Here is a 16,474-nt window from a genome sequence, read left to right on the forward strand (position 1 = left end):
GCGACAGCTCGTGAACATAATTTTAAACACTGCTTAAGATATTTTCAGAGCGACATAGTACAAGTAGAGTCACAACAGTTATACAGTTTATGTTTTGAACATGGATCAAAAGCGTAACATAACTTGGTACGACAGGCAGCAAATGGATTTTAGTGAAAGATTAGAAAATTTGGGTAGCTTAGAAGGCGTAGAAACTAGACCAGAGGTAGTTTGGGTTTCAAAATCATACGATCCGCTGGATCTGCGAAGTACAGCTCCAGTAGCACAAACAAAGTTTTTGGAAAGCAACGACTTTAGCACTTCGAGCGAAACATACCACGAACCCGCAATCGCTTTGCAGAAATGGGGCAAAAAATGGGCTAAAGAAATCGTTCCTTCAACACCTAGTACTAGATGCGAGGAATGGTCTACTCTTAGAGAGACTCTTCCTTCTGAAGGTATACCCACCAACAAGTCACCCCCTAACTGGGGGACAGGTGCGTCACCAGCACCAACTATGGTTAAATACAAGGTACAAAGATTTCCAATCATTAACAGTCCAATGACGAGATACGTGGATGATATGCATAAAACCAACGGCCTGTTCAGGCTTCACTAAGAATTCAAATATTAGCAAAAAAATTCTAAAATAATCATACCAAACTTAAATCGTCATTCTAACCTAATAATACAACCAACTCAGCCAGTAAACAAAACATGTGATATTTATTTGTAATCCATCTAGTTTCAAAAAACAATACAACGTGTATATTTATGTGGTAACAACAATTCTTGAAAAATCAAACATAAAACATGCACAAATAATCACGGCATGTTTCATGCACGAAAAAAGAGAACTTTTACTGGAAAAAAAGTTTAACAGATTCTAAGTTTGCTTCAAATCAACCTAAAAAAACAAAATTAATTTTATCCAAAAAAACAAAGTGAAAAAATATCACAAAAATGTTAAATTCTAATTACAAAAAAACAATGTCTTTGAGAATTAACTAACCTTTTAAAGTTGCCATACCAGCTCTCATCATTTCATCAACAAGCAACAAATTTGATGCGATTACAGTGCTAAAAAATAGGTTTTAAAATATCATTTAGATCAAAAATAATAATAATTTTAACAAGGCTTTGAAATGCAATTAACGTACTTACCATGAATTAAGTAACTGTTTAGTGACGCAGTAATTATCCAAAATACCAGCATCAATTGGGTTGATTGGTTCTCCTAAAACAAAGTTTAAATCAATTTAACATTTAAAAGAAGGAAAACACAAAATAGAATAAAACATATTAAATTTTAAGATATAGAAGTTATAAACTTACCAGATTGTAAATCAATTCCAACTGCCATATCAGTGCTGGCATATTCCTGTTGAAGTTTAACTATAATTTCCATTGGATCCAAACCTGCATTCTGAGCCAATACTTTTGGGATAATTAAAAGAGCATCAGCAAATGCCTAAATTAAAAATAAAATTTTGGTAATTTTTTTAAATGACAATTTAGTTAAAATTAAAGTATAGTTTAGCCAATTGTGCGAAGTTTTTATACAAATAATTTAAACAACTAAGTCTACTGTAATCTTAAATACAATATTCACCTGCACACCAAGTTGTGCTCTGCCTTTTACATCAGGTTTAAATCTCATTAAAGCATCATGGGCAGCTATTTGAAACCCACCAGCACCAGGAACAACTGATTCTATAAAGAAAAAACAGTTATGTGGTCAAAAAATCATCCCAATTTCTCATTCGATTTAATAAAACACCCAATCAGGTTAATTAACCCTTTAAAAAGGTATTACAACAGTATTTACCATCTTCAATGGCATTCTTGACAGCTCTTAAACCATCTCTGACAGCATCTTTAATTTGTGTGATGGTGTGTTTGTTTGGTCCTTTAATTAAAATTGTAACACTGTGTGGATCTTTACATTTCTCCACAAATGTAAACTTGGCCTCGCCCTGTTATTAAAAGAGAAAATAAATTAAATTTTAGAATATTAAAAATTTTGAAAAAAGGTGATTAAAAAAAATATTTCTGTAACAATTAACACGAAACTAACCAAAACATGTTCAAATACAAGTCCAGCTTGACCAAGACACTCTGGTGTTAGTTCATCAACAGAATTCATAGCAGTTCCTCCACAAGCAAGCACCAACCTTTCCATGTTTCGTCTCTTTGCTCGTCTTAGAGCTACTATTCCATTTCTGGCTAACATGTCGAGAGACATTGGATCAATTCCCTATTCCAAAAAAACATGACATTAAATAAATATCATAATTTTGTTTATTAATACAAAATATCGTAAAGTATATCAACTACCTTTTGGTTGATTAAAACAAATCCCTTCTCGCCTTCTCCACTTCCACCACAAACCTGTAAGTTAATGTATTATTAAAACTTTGATTATCAATTAACAACAGTTAAGTTTTTTTTTGCGATTCAGTTTCAAGCCATTATTGTTGCCTTTAAACATTAAGTTGTATTCCACCTAGTTAAGTAAATCACTTTTTGTGGGAGAGTCTAGCTTCAAGAGTGTTTACATAGCCTACCTCTTTTTTAAGTTGAATAACTTTGTTGACTTTATCGTTGGTAAATCTTCTTTCAGCAGTAACCAACTTCTCTCTCTCTTCAGCTGATTTGTAGAAGAAACCCGCATTCACTTCACTGATATTAAAAATTATTAAGAACAATAATTTAACAGATACAAATTACATACAAAATAATAATTTGAAAAATATAAATAAAAAGAAAATAAGATAGTTTGTAAATTTTTTTTAGAAAATCCAGGTAATAAACATGAAATTCACCTTTTCTCATACTCCATTGAGACATTACAAGTTAAAATGTAAGCATTTTCGACTCTCTTTTTCATGTCAGGATGTCTGGCTCCATGGTCCATAACAATTCCATTAATTAAACTATAAATATTTAATGAAAAATAGTGAAGTCATTTTTAAACTAACAAACATATAATAAAAAAAATTTGAAGTAAATCAAAAATTATATATATACATGTTTTTATTTATTTCTTGAAAAATTTTAACTTGTAATTTAAAGTACCTTGTGTCACAATCTAGCTTGTGTTGCATTTCCATAATTTCAACCATGTGTAAATTAATTGGTTCATCCTCTCTTTTAACAGCCAACACTGCATCAACAACAACTTCATTCAGTTGTTCGGCTAATTTGTGGTGAACTTTGGTGACAAGTGATGTGCGAGCCACATCGATAAGCTTTTCTCGGGTCATTTTAAAGTCACATTTGATTTTGTCCAACACTTCTAATGCCTTGTCCTTTGCAAGCTCAAATCCCTCAGTTATTATACGTGGGTGAACTCCCTAGAAAATTTAAACAATAGTTTTACAAATAAACCAAATCATAACTTACTACATGGAAAAGTATATCAATACAGTACATATTAAAATTTAGAATATATTTAACCACACCTCTTGTACATAGTTGTCAGCTTGTTTCAACAATTCGCCAATAATTAAAACATTTGAAGTTGTACCGTCTCCTGTAATGTCATCTTGAGCTGTGGCCACCTAAAAAACCATTAAAATTATTTTTAAAATAATTGAAATAAACGCCCATACAGACTACAACCCTTTTGAAGAGTAACTTTGTACCTTCGCAATTAAACTTGCAGTAGGATGTTGAATTTGCATTTCATGCAACAAAACATTTCCGTCTTTTGTCAGTTTAATGTCACCAGCTCCAGAAACCAACCTTTAAACAACAATATAATAATGGTATTGTTAAACTGCTAGTGCTGCACATATCACTAAAAAACACATTACATTAGAATAAAAATTATATAATTTGTTAGACTGTTTAGTAATGTTTGTATATGTTCGGTTAACATATTATTTAGCAGTTTAGTAATACAGTAAAAACTTACATTTTCATTGTTCCTTTAGGACCTAGGTTTGTTCTTAAAACATCTTGCAAGCCACGAGCTGCACTTATGTTTATTGCCAAAGCTTGGGTTGATCTAGCAACTTCTGCTTTCGGGTTTAAGGATTTTATTGCTGCCATTCTTATTTTGCAAAATTCTTAATAAAATTAATTCTTAATAGCTCAACGATTCTATAAATCAGATAAATAAATGTTTTTAGCGGTTTTCTTTATTTTGTAATTCTGAAAACTAAAATTGAAAGTTATTTTTGTGCCCTAAGCCTTTTCCAAATTTATATCAAGGCCGAATCTATTACTAACTTAACTTACAGACTTACCATGTCCATAAAATTAACCTAGCAACTACCTTAAATGGTTGAATGAGATTCGAACTTACTAGAATTTAGAAAACAAACCGTTAACAGCAGTCTTGTTTTCACACCGACTGAATTATATTTTATTAATTTTTATCAAATAAACTGTATTATATTAAGTAGTTTATCGTAACAAAATTAAATACAAAAATTACCAATGAATTTAAAATAATTTATTGTTACGAACGTTTAACAATAACAAAATTTACGTTCGCATAAAAGAGGTTTGCACCAATACGTGTGAATTCCAGAAGTTTCGGTCGCTACTACGCGCACGTGGGTAACGCTCCATGTTGCCAACAACAGATATTTTTGTGAACAATTTTATGCAATAGTGTTATAGTCTTCATTAAAAAGGAGTAAAACGATGCTAACAATGGTGATAAAGTATAAAAAATAAAAAAACACAATTTAGGCAATATTTCAGCAGCAATAAAGAACATTTAAAAAAAAAAAACTGTCTAATAGTTATTAACTTCGTTAACGTGCAAGTAAAAACAATGTAGACGTTTTTTTAAGTTATAAATAAATTACAATTAGTATGCTTGCCGGCACAACATAAAAATAAAGGCGTCCAGCACCTCAAAGGAATAACTTTTAAAGACAAACATGTTTTATTACTGTCTCGTTGCAAGGATCACACGTAACATTACAACACCACGAAAATGTACAGTTACATTTGCTAGATACTTGTCTTGTTAAACTTTCATGACCCCTGCCACAGCACAGTGCATCGCAACTTGATGGCGAATTAGGATCGGGGTTACAAGTTCGACCAGCTGTGGCGCAAAATGCCGGAGATTTTCGTAAGTAAACCAGCTCTAACTTTTTAAGTTTATTTTTATTGTATCGCACTTTGGGCTTGAGTCTGGTCTTCCCGTGCTCTCTTATAACATGCACCTGTAAAGATATATTTATCATAAGTGGTAGTATTTAACTGTTGGATTCTTGTCAAAAACGCTGTTGCTTACTAACAAGGCAAAAATAAGTTAGCCTAATCAAATTAAAAACAATACAACGAACAAGACTGTTTACCTGGTTAGCCTTTCTGTATTTTGCTTTTAACCTTCTTCCAACAGAAGAAAATGGCTTTAGAGTTCGCCAACAAGTACCTACGTTACATCCGCCCGAAAGTCCGTGACACTTGCATTTCAAAACCATTTCTTCAGAAACACTCTAAAAATAAATTTTATAGATAATTATGTCATTTTTTGTTGCCTGTAAAGAATAAGCAAAGTTGTAATTGAAAAAACAGTTCGTGGCCAAGTTTAAGGTAATAAAAAATCGTTGATTAATGAATACATTTAGCATACAATAGAAAGTTAGTTAAGCACGCACTAGAATTTGGTTTTGGCCTTTGCAAATAGTCACAAATTCTTTAACAAATTACTATTCCAAGTGTGTCATAATTTCCATTTTGGCCACTTTCTATTATCCAAGAGAGTAGACAGCTTACCCTCTTGAAATATCGATTTCTATAAATTGCTTTTTTGCGACTTGAAATTTGTTACGATGACAAAGTGACGCAAATACCCATAGAAAAAATTTAAGAAGGGTTTTTTAAAAGTTGACACCATACTGAGCCTATGTAAATTAAATTACAATCTGAAGATGTGCAGATTTTCATAATAAAAAGCCAATAAAATAACAACAGTTACAAACCTCTCTACCAAAACGATTGTTGTTTAGATTAATGCTGATTTCATTGTTCACTCTTTTTCTCAGTTTCTTCCATCTCTTATTTTTCCAGTTCAATTTAATTTTTGGTTTTTCTTCTGCATCGACAAACATCATCGACATTTTCTTACCCCAGGCTATGTTATCGGAACAACCCTTCCATTCAAAATTTTTCGAGGGTGACATATTGAATTGTAGAGATTCGTCGCAGCCGCAGTTCTGTATCAAACCTGCGCTGCAATCTTTGGTGACCGAGTAAGCAACAGCTGCTGAGCTTAGAGCATACACAAATGCAGCTTCTTTAGTTCCAGACATTAGATCCTTGCCGAAAACGGATCGCTTTTGTCGCGAAGATCTTTTAAGCGGAATGGAACAATTCCAAGGGTCGTTTGCGAACTGGTTCTGACATTCCCAAACTGCCATGGAGGCACCAAAAGCGACCGAGTTCATTATAGAATGGTGACGACGACAAAGCTAGTAAATATATAAAACAACATTAAAATTATTAAATCTCTTTGTTGAAATATCAATAATGGCACACTAACCTTTCTTTGATTTCTAGTAAAATACATTTTTCTGTTGCACATGTCCAAATAAAATGGTGATCGTTTGACTTCAGCAGTACCAGATGATAATGTTTTACTTAGCGACCTGCGTTTAAAATATGTTAATCATTTTAAATTAAAAAAGGCATTACAAAAAGAGGTTTACAATATTAGCAACAGGCTTTAAGCCTAGATACAAGTTTATGACATTTTTTTAATTTAGAACTTACAGCCATTGTATTCCTGATGCTATACCAGCAAGGGCCAGATGCATAAAAAGCAAGAAATTAAATAATTTGTTGATGGCAATCGGAGAAAATGGTATTGCATTTGCCAAAAACACAACCGTATTTAAAACCTTTCTTATCATTTTATTTTATATCGCCTTATTTAACTAAGTTTCATACTTTTATATGCGAATTAAAAAATGTTCTAATCTTTCTGTAATCACAGTCAAAATAAAATCATGACTAATTTTTTTTTAGAAACAAATTTTTAAGTATTTACAAAAAAAGTTATTTATTAGCACTTTTAAATATTTAACACTTTAGCTAAATGATTAGCACAGTCAGGATGATCCTATAAGCGCTTTCAATAATCTTTATTATTTTATCACCCGTTCTATTTCCGTGAATGGTAAAACTTAATCTAACAGGAATGGTGGTAAGAAAAAAATCTTTATCTGCAGATTAACTCCCATAGTAGATATCATTTCTACAACCTCAATTTTAAATTTTTTAAAAAAAGTTGGATTATTACATTTCTAGTTTTTTAAACAATTTAAAGGGACTTTTTTTCTATAGGTTGTACGACACCAAACCAAAAACTTTTAAATATGTAAAAATGCTTATTCAGCTGTCTTGGTATTGTTAGTCATCTGTACCTTACACATTTTTTAAATAAGCTCATGTGTGATTGCTTTGCGCAGTATGCGGGAAAATGAGAAATTCCATTACTCTTGAAATGATGAGACTGCTTTTTGACCCTTTTATAAGCTGAAGTGCTCGTTACCTAAAGTATCCAGCAGGCAGGCATTGGTGCGCCGAGGGAGAACAACCTAAACTGTCAAAAATATCATATTCAGCGAAAGTTTAACTCTAAAGTGTTAGGCAACTGTTGCAATAGTAGAAAGCGCTACGAGGGCTCTTCAACGGTCTTCACTAGGTTATTTAGGCCCAAAATAAAATGCCTGTCATAACGCTATATTCAAAACACTTTATCGCCCTGCCCAAGCATGTGCTATTTCATCTCGTAAAGTGGTAAGTTAAACTGTCAATCGAATTGCGCTTGCGTGTGCTTTGGTCGGATAAACAAACAAACAACTTGCCACAACAAGGTTAAAAACAATAACTATTTTCATCCTTCTATTGATTGTGATACATGGTAGATAAAACCAATTTCGTGTACAGAATGTATAAGATTTTCTGTGTAAAAATAAACGGGCGAAGTGTTAGCTTATATAACTGAACACGGCATTAAATTGCGTTGTGAGAAAATGTGGTGTTCATATTGATTTGATTTGTATGTGTTCATAATTGCTTTAGATCAATCAAAAATGAATAACCACTCCTATATATGATAACGTAAAAAATGTCTTATTAATTATGTATGATAAAAATAAGTCAAGAAATTCTATTAACGAAAAATTACGTGTTATTGTATATTCAGAGTTTTCAGTTTAACAAAGCAAATAAAGATATCAAGTCAATTGATAAAATAACCTTTATGTCCGGTTACTTTGTAACATTGAAAATGAATAGAAATATTTTAAAGGGCTCAGTTGAAGTTTATTTAAAAACTGTTTGTTGTGATATGACATTAACTTTAAGACAGTAAAATATTTAAACTATTTTTAACTTTATTAAAGAAGACACATCTTACAACAGAAAAAATTTAGAAAACAATAAATTTGTTACAAATTTAAAAAAATTTTTGTTAAAAATCAAATTTTTTAAATGTTAAAAAAATAAATTGGGAAAAATGGCCTTACATTTTAAAGTCGCTCACTAAACAAAGATTAACAATGCCTTGACACGTTTTTCAAATGTAGATTACTTCGCTTTGAATGAACATATTTTATCGATATTAATGCGCAATGATAACAACCTTGGTAAAACATCTTTCGACACCGCTACAATTTAATTCAAGTAACATTTGAAAAATGGGAGGCCAACGTGGTAGAATAGCGATTACAAAGTGAGACTGTTATTACTAAGTTATTTTGTTCTGTTAAGTATAAGATAACAAAAAAAGTAAGAATGTATCAGAGATAAATTTAGCTTTATCGGGAAGATTATTCAGAAAATAATATAAGCAAAAAAAGTTTAAATTTAATATCAAGTAAATTATGTAATTTTTGTCAGTTTGTTCACAATTAAATTATCAAATAAACGTCGTTATTGTATTATAAAATTGTGTAAACAAATAACAAAAATGTATATAAGCTATGGTAAATGTTAGTAGGTAGAGTTCACCGCATAACACAATAATAAAATTATATAAATATTAATATTTAATATGTTGACCAAAGCAAAAATGACTCAATAAATTAAATAGCCTATAGATTGTTGTTAAAAATATATATTGTCTTTTGTATTGTTAATGTATGTCTTTTTCGAGTTTTTAGACATTCACATTGTTATAGTATTGTCCAATAAAAGCAGTGTATTTTTATGTTAAAGTGCAATAGCAATGGAAATACCATGCCACGCAATGTAAAAGAAATGATAAGAGAAGCTAAGGAAGCGAACGTACGAGAAAAACGTAAACTTAGTCTTAAAATAGAAGGAAACGGGGGAATTAACGCCAACTACAGGTTCATAGCACTTAAAATCCTATTTGTTTTTGTGGTTTGTTATTGGTTTCTTGGCAACAGTATTATGTTATGCTAGTTGGGCATATTTCTACGTAAAAGAATATAGACTTACGGAATTTTATAGTCATTTAATAAACCGTGCGATATTAAAAATAGATGAAAAGCAAATATTATAATAAAGACAATTTCAAAACCCAACTGATAAAACTAATTCATTATGTGTTGCGAGATTTCACAGTAATTTTATATGTGATTAGCTGCATATTTAAACTGCAACTTCAGCCTTAAAAAGTAAACTGTTTACCTTGTATTCCTTATTGTATAATTCCAGGATAAAAGCTAAAGAAACGGAAAAGGAATGCGTTTCAATTCGTCGCGAACTCGCCAAATCGTTGCTTGAGGAAGCTCGATATAGGAGAGAATCAATAACCGAAAAGAAAGAAGGCAAAAGGAGAACATCTCGTTCATCTTCTATAGACGAAGACCCTACTAAAGAACTAAAAAAGAAACAAGATGAGATTAAAAAGAAGAAAAATGGAAAACTTTTAAGAAAAACAAAAGAAAACGATGAGAAAATTTCCAGCAAAGTTAAAGATTTTGTTTTAAAAATGAACATTAAAGAGGTACACATAGTTTTTTCGACAGAATACAAATTTTTAATTTTACTGTGATTAAATAAAATGTTTTTAAAAGGATTGCAATAAGAAGGTGGACACACTTACGATTGATCACGACAACAATACAGACGAGGAGGAGAAACAGGCATCTATCTTCTCCCAAACTCCAGAGGAGGCGTGGATGGCAGCAAGAAAAACAAGGTGTTATACAATTAGGAAATTTTTTAAATAAAACTTATTTTCTGTAACAAAAAATCTTATTAGTTGCTATATGTTTTTGGCTCTAATTAGTATATAACATTTCGATTTTATTTATATTTCCTATTTAGATATGTACGAACTCGAATTCTCAGGGATTTTGAGATAGAACTTACTCCAAATCAAATATTTAACTCACATGAAAAGAAAAACGATTAGCAAGTGTTACTGAAATTTCTATATTGATTTTACTGATATCAGTAACCCTAAATTCTTAACAAAAACATACTTTAGTGCCAGTTCCTAGAAACCAATAGTATTCTCAAGTTAAAACTACCTTTGTTTATTTACGTGACTATTTTAAAGTATTTAATTTGCTATGCTTTCTATGGTACTCTTATCATACTGACATATATATTATAAACTTACTTTAACAACAAGGTTTTAATAGTGAAATACAAAACTAAATATGCACAGGCATTTACAAAACTTTATATTTCCCTGGCGTGCTGAATTAAAATTCCTCGAGCTTAAGACAAACCTAGGGCACAGGTTTTAAAATAGTAAAAAAAGCAACTAGTTGGAACTGATTTATTTTGAACTTACAATGTTGTTGCCAATGTGTTATTTACCCAACAAAAATATATAAAATTGTACATATAATGTAGTTGTGTCAGTTTATAAGGATATACTAAAAGACAATTTTGGATTAACAATAATTAGACAAATTTTAGTATGATTATTAAGGTCAATATTTTCTCTTTTTTGGACAATTTTTTATCCTTATATTATCCACGTCGAATTATCAACGCTGTAGGCGCATCGTCGGTCTTGTAATGTGCTGCACAGCTACACGACAGGCAGTATTTAGTTGATAATCTATATGTATGTCATTAAAAACATTTTACAAAAGATATGTTATAAGGTATGGTGTTTTATACTTTTGAAAGCAACATCTAAAAACTTGTGATTTTGTACGCAACATATTACTCAATAAAATTTGTTTTTTTCCACTCTACGTTTAATCACACGCTTTGGTGATCGTCACTTGAATCTGTCAACATTTTTCTCCATCGCATTCTCTAAACACGATTAAAATCCTTTAAAAGTAATGTCGCGAGATGATGATAGAGAGCTTATCTCCAAAAGTCGACCTGTAAACGACGTAGAGCGTTTGGATCGACGTCCAATCATGCTTAACAAACTAGATTGATATCTTTGTAAACCCCTTGGGGAGTAGGCAATTAGGACTCGAACAATCCAATTTTGATAGCTCAGAACGTTGGTGTAGACCCCGGGTCTTTTTGCTCGCCCGCAGCCGATTCCCCACGACACAATTCCCGCCGCGTGCCAAGTTCCGTCCGATGACTGACAAGCTAAAGGACCACCACTGTCTCCCTAAAACAACAAGCAAAATAAGTTATTCCAATTTCACAAAAAAATTGATGGAAAAGTCAATTCTGGTATGTTTATAAACATTACAGGTTATTATTACCTTGCAACTGTCTTTCTGTCCGTAAAAATAATCTCCGCCACAAACATGAAATGGTGGTCGAAATAAAGTTCCATACAATTTACGGCAAGTGTAAAAGTTGATGACCGGTATTTGCACCTCTTGTAAAGTTAACGGAAAACTGTCGCTCCGCTCGTCTGTACACAAAAACATCATGATTTTTTAATTCGAAAAATTCAAGAAATAAAAATTAAAAAAATTTCTAAATCAATAAAATAAAAATTTCAGTATTTAGTGGGAACAAATAAAATTTAAGAGACTTACCCGTAGTACCCCAACCGGCAGTATAACACGAACCCCAACCGGGTCTAAGTAATCTTTCTCCGTTGGGCAAACAAATCGGTTTAACGTAAGCGTTAACGCGGTAAGGACGGGAAAGTTGTAGCAAGGCGATATCGTTTACAGTCGCCATTAACTCCTTGTTAAACTTAAATTCTACCAAAAAAACAAGCGAGTTAAAACTAAAAAAACGGCACCTGAAATCTTCTAGTTTTTAGTAAAATCACAGTTTATCAAAGATGCCAAAATATTGCTATATAAAAGAGTGACTTTTATTATAACACTTACTTGGATGCGGGAAGAATCTGCGAACAGGACTAGTTTGCCAATATAACATATCTGAGGAGTTTGGTCGTCGGTCATGCATACCAGCAGTTACTATCCACTCACGTGGTATTCTTTTCGGAAAAGTACCTGGGGCCCTATTTAAAAATATATATTGATATAAGTTATAAATACTAAAAGGATGTATTTATTATACTTTTATCCAATTAAATTTCTTTGACATGAACCACTAGGTTAAATTAATTATAATTAATTCAATATTTTATCTAAATTTTAATTTTTTGACTACTTTGGATTATCGAGGCAGTGAGCTGCTGTAAGAACCCATTCGTTAGTGATCAAAACTCCTCCACATTCGTGTGATTGTTTAGTTCGGTCGTTTGTTAATGGTGGGCCGGTTGTGGAAAAACTTACCTATAGAAAAAAACATTATAGTAAATTCTATATCATTCCATGCATAAACTCTACAAAGTAGAGCAAATTATTAATGTATCATGTAGTTACTTTGAATGAAACGCCCATTTAAAAAAATTCCCTTAAAAAACGCATTTTATGAACATTACGGTTAACTTAATGCAACAAATACCTTTATCAGTTACGTCAGCTAAGCCAGTTTAAGTTAAAAACAAGATTATAAAACTTAACCGCACAAAAGTAAGTGAGATTAAATCAAGTGACAAAGAGCGACTTTATCATGTGATGCAATTTAACTTGACGCCGTGTGATGTAAATAATATTATTTGCGTGGGAATTTTATGACAAGTGACGTCATTGATTATTTAGGCTATTAAAGTGACATCTGTATTTTTCAATGTGCAAGTCAAACTAAGAACTTATAAACATCGGAGAAACTTTAAAAAACATCGGGGAAACTTACGATCCATGGCCAGGAATGAGCTGTCGCTTCCCGGCCTCCAACGATTCGAAGTTCGGCCGAAGTTAGTTTTCCGCATTCATCTAAAACATAAAATTAATATATATTTATTACCACAAACTCCAAAACAGGAAATCTATTTTTTGTTTAATAAAAAAAAAGATTCAAAGTAAATATTTATTACATTACCTGCAGAAGTTGTTGAGATAAATAAGAGTAGAATAATAATATTTGATATCATTTCGATATTTAATGTTTATTCTTCTATATAGAAGACGTCAGGTGAATAATATACGAAATTCCGTTTTTAATTTTTAAAACATTCGTCTATAAAATTAAAATAAAAATGTATTTTTTAATATTTTATCTGCATAAACATATTTTTTCTATATCTCCCAAACTGCAAACTTGTTTTATGGCTTTGACTACTAAAATAAGCTATGTTTTAAATGATATTTATATTTGAACGTGTATAGCTAAACTGCCTTGTAATGTTTTGTTCCTTCCACGATCTAGTAATAACTAACATTTACTCTTAAAATAAACATGTTTAGGTTAGGTCCGGCAACACGTTTTATTTAAATACGTCTAGTTTATTTCCCCGTCAAAATAATTATATTTTATTTTAAATACAAATTCATAAACTTAAACTCAACTAGTCTCAATATAATTTTTTGTCGTATAAAAAAGGCTTGGTAGTCAGAGTAAAATTAACCTAGAATAGCAAGACAAAATTTGAAGTGGAATGCTTTTATTGCACCACAAGAGCGTGAAAAATATGGCCTGAAACGGATCTTTTAATTATCGCATCGTGTGCGCAAACCTTTTTTGTCGAGTTTTTTCGAGTTTCTTTGCCGTTTCATTTTAGCATTTTAAATGTATATACTTTAATAATAATTCACAAAAACGTTGTTAAAAATTAAATTTAAATATGCAATTTATAATATAAATGATGTAGGTTTAATTTAAGATAAAACATCGTACATCGCGTTTGTTTTCAGTTACAATAATGAAGCCTTTTAGCATATTAGAAGTTTACCAAACCGTAAATATAATCTGCTTATCGTATATTAAAAACTTACCTACCTGCCTTCTATTTAAAAGGAAATTTCTAAACCACGATATTCACGGAATGTCATGTATATTACAAACTTATACGCATATAATTCCGAATGGCATTTTAAGTAAGCTGTAATTATAGGAAGTCTATCATTCTTATTTAGCGGGTAGGGGGTAAATGTGGTAAAGAAAAATACGTTTCTATGAGTCAAAACCAAAATGAGCTTGCATGTTTTTTTTAAAGACATTTTGCTGATTTTGAAATGACGATAAGCCATACGCGTAAACGTGATAATTTTTAGATTGATCTAATATTGTAATCTCAGGAAACTTGGGGCACTTTTACAGAATGCCTCCTTAATCAAATTGCAATTAATAATTCTTATATTAAAATATTTCACAGTTCACATTGTGTAAGCCCATAATCAGGGATGTGTCAGGGAAACTAAATATGGCTATTTTATAGAAAAAGGTGCTAATCAAAAGTCTAATTTTCTTAGAATTACAAAACTGAATTCCCCCTTTGCTATAAATAGCACGAACTTGTTGCTGTGGCGACATAGAACTTCGAATTAAACCAATTTAAACGGATTAAGCCAAATTACTACACAATTTTTGCAATTCTGTCAGTCAAAAACATCTCAAAATATTAAAGGGTAACGAAAAGGTGAAATAAATATCACCAAAATGGCCGAAATTCTGCAGAAAAATTGTTACTGTTAATAGGAAATGAGATAAGATTGTCTGCGACAATTTTAAAGGCTGCGTTGTTGGTGTGTTTAAAATAGTTGTAAGCAATGTTGTTAATGCATGTTTTATAGGTGCGGCAACACGATTTTTCGACTAAAACCAGCTTTTAAATTTGTTGACAAAATTTTAATTTGTATTCGCACCGTCGAAAGTTGCCAAGTCATTCCAAAAACTTTGAAGACAATGAAAAAATATAATATATTTAAATGTTTATATAAACCTCACAAGAAAAAATTAATCCACTTATATTTTTATAAAATGAAGTCACAAAAATATAATACAAACATCTTTTATAATTTTAAAATAAAAAAATTTCTGTCGATCACATTTTTTTGTAGGTTGCAGAATACGTGCAATTATCTAACAAGTTATTTTAAAAAGGGGTTTAAACACCTGCACAACCAAGTTTTAATTATTATTGCGGTTTTGTTTAGGCTGCAAAATTTCCAAGTTCTAATAAATGTTGTAGTTGACAAAGGTTCATTTATTTTAAAAAAGTTTTACATTTTCCAACACACATTAATATATTTTTTTAATATTAATTTTTTTTTATAATGGTCATCATTTTTATTTATTAGACAATTCTTTTTAGAAGTAAATATTGTTCACTTTTAAACCAACGTTTTGTTCACTTTTAAACCAACGCACACATTATTATATTTTTTTAATATTAATTTTTTTTTATAATGGTCATCATTTTTATTTATTAGACAATTCTTTTTAAAAGTAAATATTGTTCACTTTTAAACCAACGTTTAAAAGCAAAATATTTAAGAAGATTGAAAAAAATATAATATGGAGAAATTAATCAATTTGATTGAGATGTTGTAATATGAAACGTTTTAAACCCGCGAGATTGCTTTTATTTGATTGGTTAATGTGTTCCACCAATGTCTTGACGACCTTTTCACAACTGAAAAAGGAAAAAATATCAAAAACATCGGAGATAACCTATTCTCCATAAAATTTTACCCAGAAAATGACACTTATCAGCAAAAGTTTTAATTTCGCTACATCTTTGATAAAAAAGATTATGAAAGTTGTTTACGAAATTTTGACACGATTTTTGTTGTTAAATTTTGGACTATTTCTAAAATTAGAATCTTCGCCAAATCTTACAACTTCTGTTTACATTTAAGCATGTACAGAAGTTGAAATTGTTGTACAGATAAAAGATAATGAATTACTATATCCGTCTTACCGGACCAATTAAAGTATTTCAAGTAAAAATGACGCAATTTAAACATTTCAAGTTTCCCGGCTTAGTTAAATTAATTTTTTAACACAATTTTACCCTAATTCAGTTTAATAAAATTATATATTATTATAATATATAACCTAAAAAAAAATTTTGTGACACATAATACATTTTATCTTCTATTACAGTAACACATATTTACAGGTTTTTGATTTAACTGCTTTTCCATTTTTGATGGTATCAGGATAACATGAATGACTTATTTGAATTGACAAAGACAGTGCTCAAACAATTTAACCTTTAAAAAGTAGATCTCAACGCCAGACAATATTTATATTAAAGTTTATTTTCAAAATACTTTCTTTGTCTAAAACAATCGCATTGGTTGTAGTTTTG

The 16,474-nt window shown here is 30.7% G+C and overlaps 5 protein-coding genes across 5 annotated transcripts; 2 read left to right on the forward strand and 3 right to left on the reverse strand.

Annotated features, from left to right (window-relative positions):
- The first annotated feature begins 100 nt into the window (after window positions 1-100).
- On the forward strand, window positions 101-598 carry LOC145764181 (uncharacterized). Its single transcript, XM_082575785.1, has one exon. It carries the CDS (start codon window positions 101-103, stop codon window positions 596-598), a length of 498 nt encoding a protein of 165 aa, XP_082431911.1.
- An 88-nt stretch (window positions 599-686) lies between these two features.
- Window positions 687-4,106, reverse strand: LOC145743190 (T-complex protein 1 subunit zeta-like). The gene is made up of 14 exons (XM_082561106.1): window positions 3,899-4,106; window positions 3,627-3,726; window positions 3,444-3,542; window positions 3,058-3,335; window positions 2,805-2,915; window positions 2,547-2,661; window positions 2,317-2,370; window positions 2,057-2,236; window positions 1,808-1,955; window positions 1,592-1,692; window positions 1,315-1,450; window positions 1,144-1,216; window positions 992-1,059; window positions 687-886 (listed from the first exon to the last, which is right to left on the reverse strand). Exons 1-14 carry the CDS (start codon window positions 4,033-4,035, stop codon window positions 882-884), a joined length of 1,605 nt encoding a protein of 534 aa, XP_082417232.1. The 5' UTR covers window positions 4,036-4,106; the 3' UTR covers window positions 687-881.
- Window positions 4,107-4,865: 759 nt separating this feature from the next.
- Window positions 4,866-6,396, reverse strand: LOC145756073 (protein Wnt-4-like). Its single transcript, XM_082572314.1, has 3 exons — window positions 5,931-6,396; window positions 5,304-5,444; window positions 4,866-5,168 (listed from the first exon to the last, which is right to left on the reverse strand). Exons 1-3 carry the CDS (start codon window positions 6,393-6,395, stop codon window positions 4,866-4,868), a joined length of 909 nt encoding a protein of 302 aa, XP_082428440.1. The 5' UTR covers window position 6,396.
- Window positions 6,397-9,192: 2,796 nt separating this feature from the next.
- On the forward strand, window positions 9,193-10,425 carry LOC145764191 (uncharacterized). Its single transcript, XM_082575797.1, has 4 exons — window positions 9,193-9,305; window positions 9,637-9,928; window positions 9,999-10,123; window positions 10,252-10,425. Exons 1-4 carry the CDS (start codon window positions 9,193-9,195, stop codon window positions 10,337-10,339), a joined length of 618 nt encoding a protein of 205 aa, XP_082431923.1. The 3' UTR covers window positions 10,340-10,425.
- A 255-nt stretch (window positions 10,426-10,680) lies between these two features.
- On the reverse strand, window positions 10,681-13,419 carry LOC145758484 (serine protease 33-like). Its single transcript, XM_082572515.1, has 7 exons — window positions 13,261-13,419; window positions 13,075-13,154; window positions 12,487-12,611; window positions 12,201-12,334; window positions 11,898-12,068; window positions 11,616-11,770; window positions 10,681-11,518 (listed from the first exon to the last, which is right to left on the reverse strand). The coding sequence occupies exons 1-7, from the start codon at window positions 13,310-13,312 to the stop codon at window positions 11,213-11,215; spliced, it is 1,023 nt and encodes a 340-aa protein (XP_082428641.1). The 5' UTR covers window positions 13,313-13,419; the 3' UTR covers window positions 10,681-11,212.
- Window positions 13,420-16,474: the final 3,055 nt, after the last annotated feature.

The sequence above is a fragment of the Corella eumyota genome, chromosome 1, assembly GCF_963082875.1.
Source record: "Corella eumyota chromosome 1, kaCorEumy4.1, whole genome shotgun sequence".
Lineage (NCBI taxonomy): Eukaryota > Metazoa > Chordata > Ascidiacea > Phlebobranchia > Corellidae > Corella > Corella eumyota.

Bases quoted from the DNA above. Each gene is read 5' to 3' on its own strand.
- LOC145764181 (XM_082575785.1), top strand. From the start codon at position 101: ATGGATCAAAAGCGTAACATAACTTGGTACGACAGGCAGCAAATGGAT.
- LOC145743190 (XM_082561106.1), bottom strand. From the start codon at position 4,035: ATGGCAGCAATAAAATCCTTAAACCCGAAAGCAGAAGTTGCTAGATCA. The intron at 1,451-1,591 runs GTGAATATTGTA...TTTTTAATTTAG, and splicing joins GAGCACAACTTGGTGTGCAG to GCATTTGCTGATGCTCTTTT. The intron at 1,060-1,143 runs GTAAGTACGTTA...CCTATTTTTTAG, and splicing joins AAACAGTTACTTAATTCATG to CACTGTAATCGCATCAAATT.
- LOC145756073 (XM_082572314.1), bottom strand. From the start codon at position 6,395: ATGAACTCGGTCGCTTTTGGTGCCTCCATGGCAGTTTGGGAATGTCAG. The intron at 5,445-5,930 runs GTTTGTAACTGT...ATTTATTTTTAG, and splicing joins ACAATCGTTTTGGTAGAGAG to AGTGTTTCTGAAGAAATGGT. The intron at 5,169-5,303 runs GTAAACAGTCTT...ATATCTTTACAG, and splicing joins AATACAGAAAGGCTAACCAG to GTGCATGTTATAAGAGAGCA.
- LOC145764191 (XM_082575797.1), top strand. From the start codon at position 9,193: ATGCCACGCAATGTAAAAGAAATGATAAGAGAAGCTAAGGAAGCGAAC. The intron at 9,929-9,998 runs GTACACATAGTT...TGTTTTTAAAAG, and splicing joins TAAAAATGAACATTAAAGAG to GATTGCAATAAGAAGGTGGA. The intron at 10,124-10,251 runs GTGTTATACAAT...TTTCCTATTTAG, and splicing joins ATGGCAGCAAGAAAAACAAG to ATATGTACGAACTCGAATTC.
- LOC145758484 (XM_082572515.1), bottom strand. From the start codon at position 13,312: ATGATATCAAATATTATTATTCTACTCTTATTTATCTCAACAACTTCT. The intron at 13,155-13,260 runs GTAATGTAATAA...TTTATGTTTTAG, and splicing joins TATCTCAACAACTTCTGCAG to ATGAATGCGGAAAACTAACT. The intron at 12,069-12,200 runs GTAAGTGTTATA...TTTTTTTGGTAG, and splicing joins CAGATTCTTCCCGCATCCAA to AATTTAAGTTTAACAAGGAG.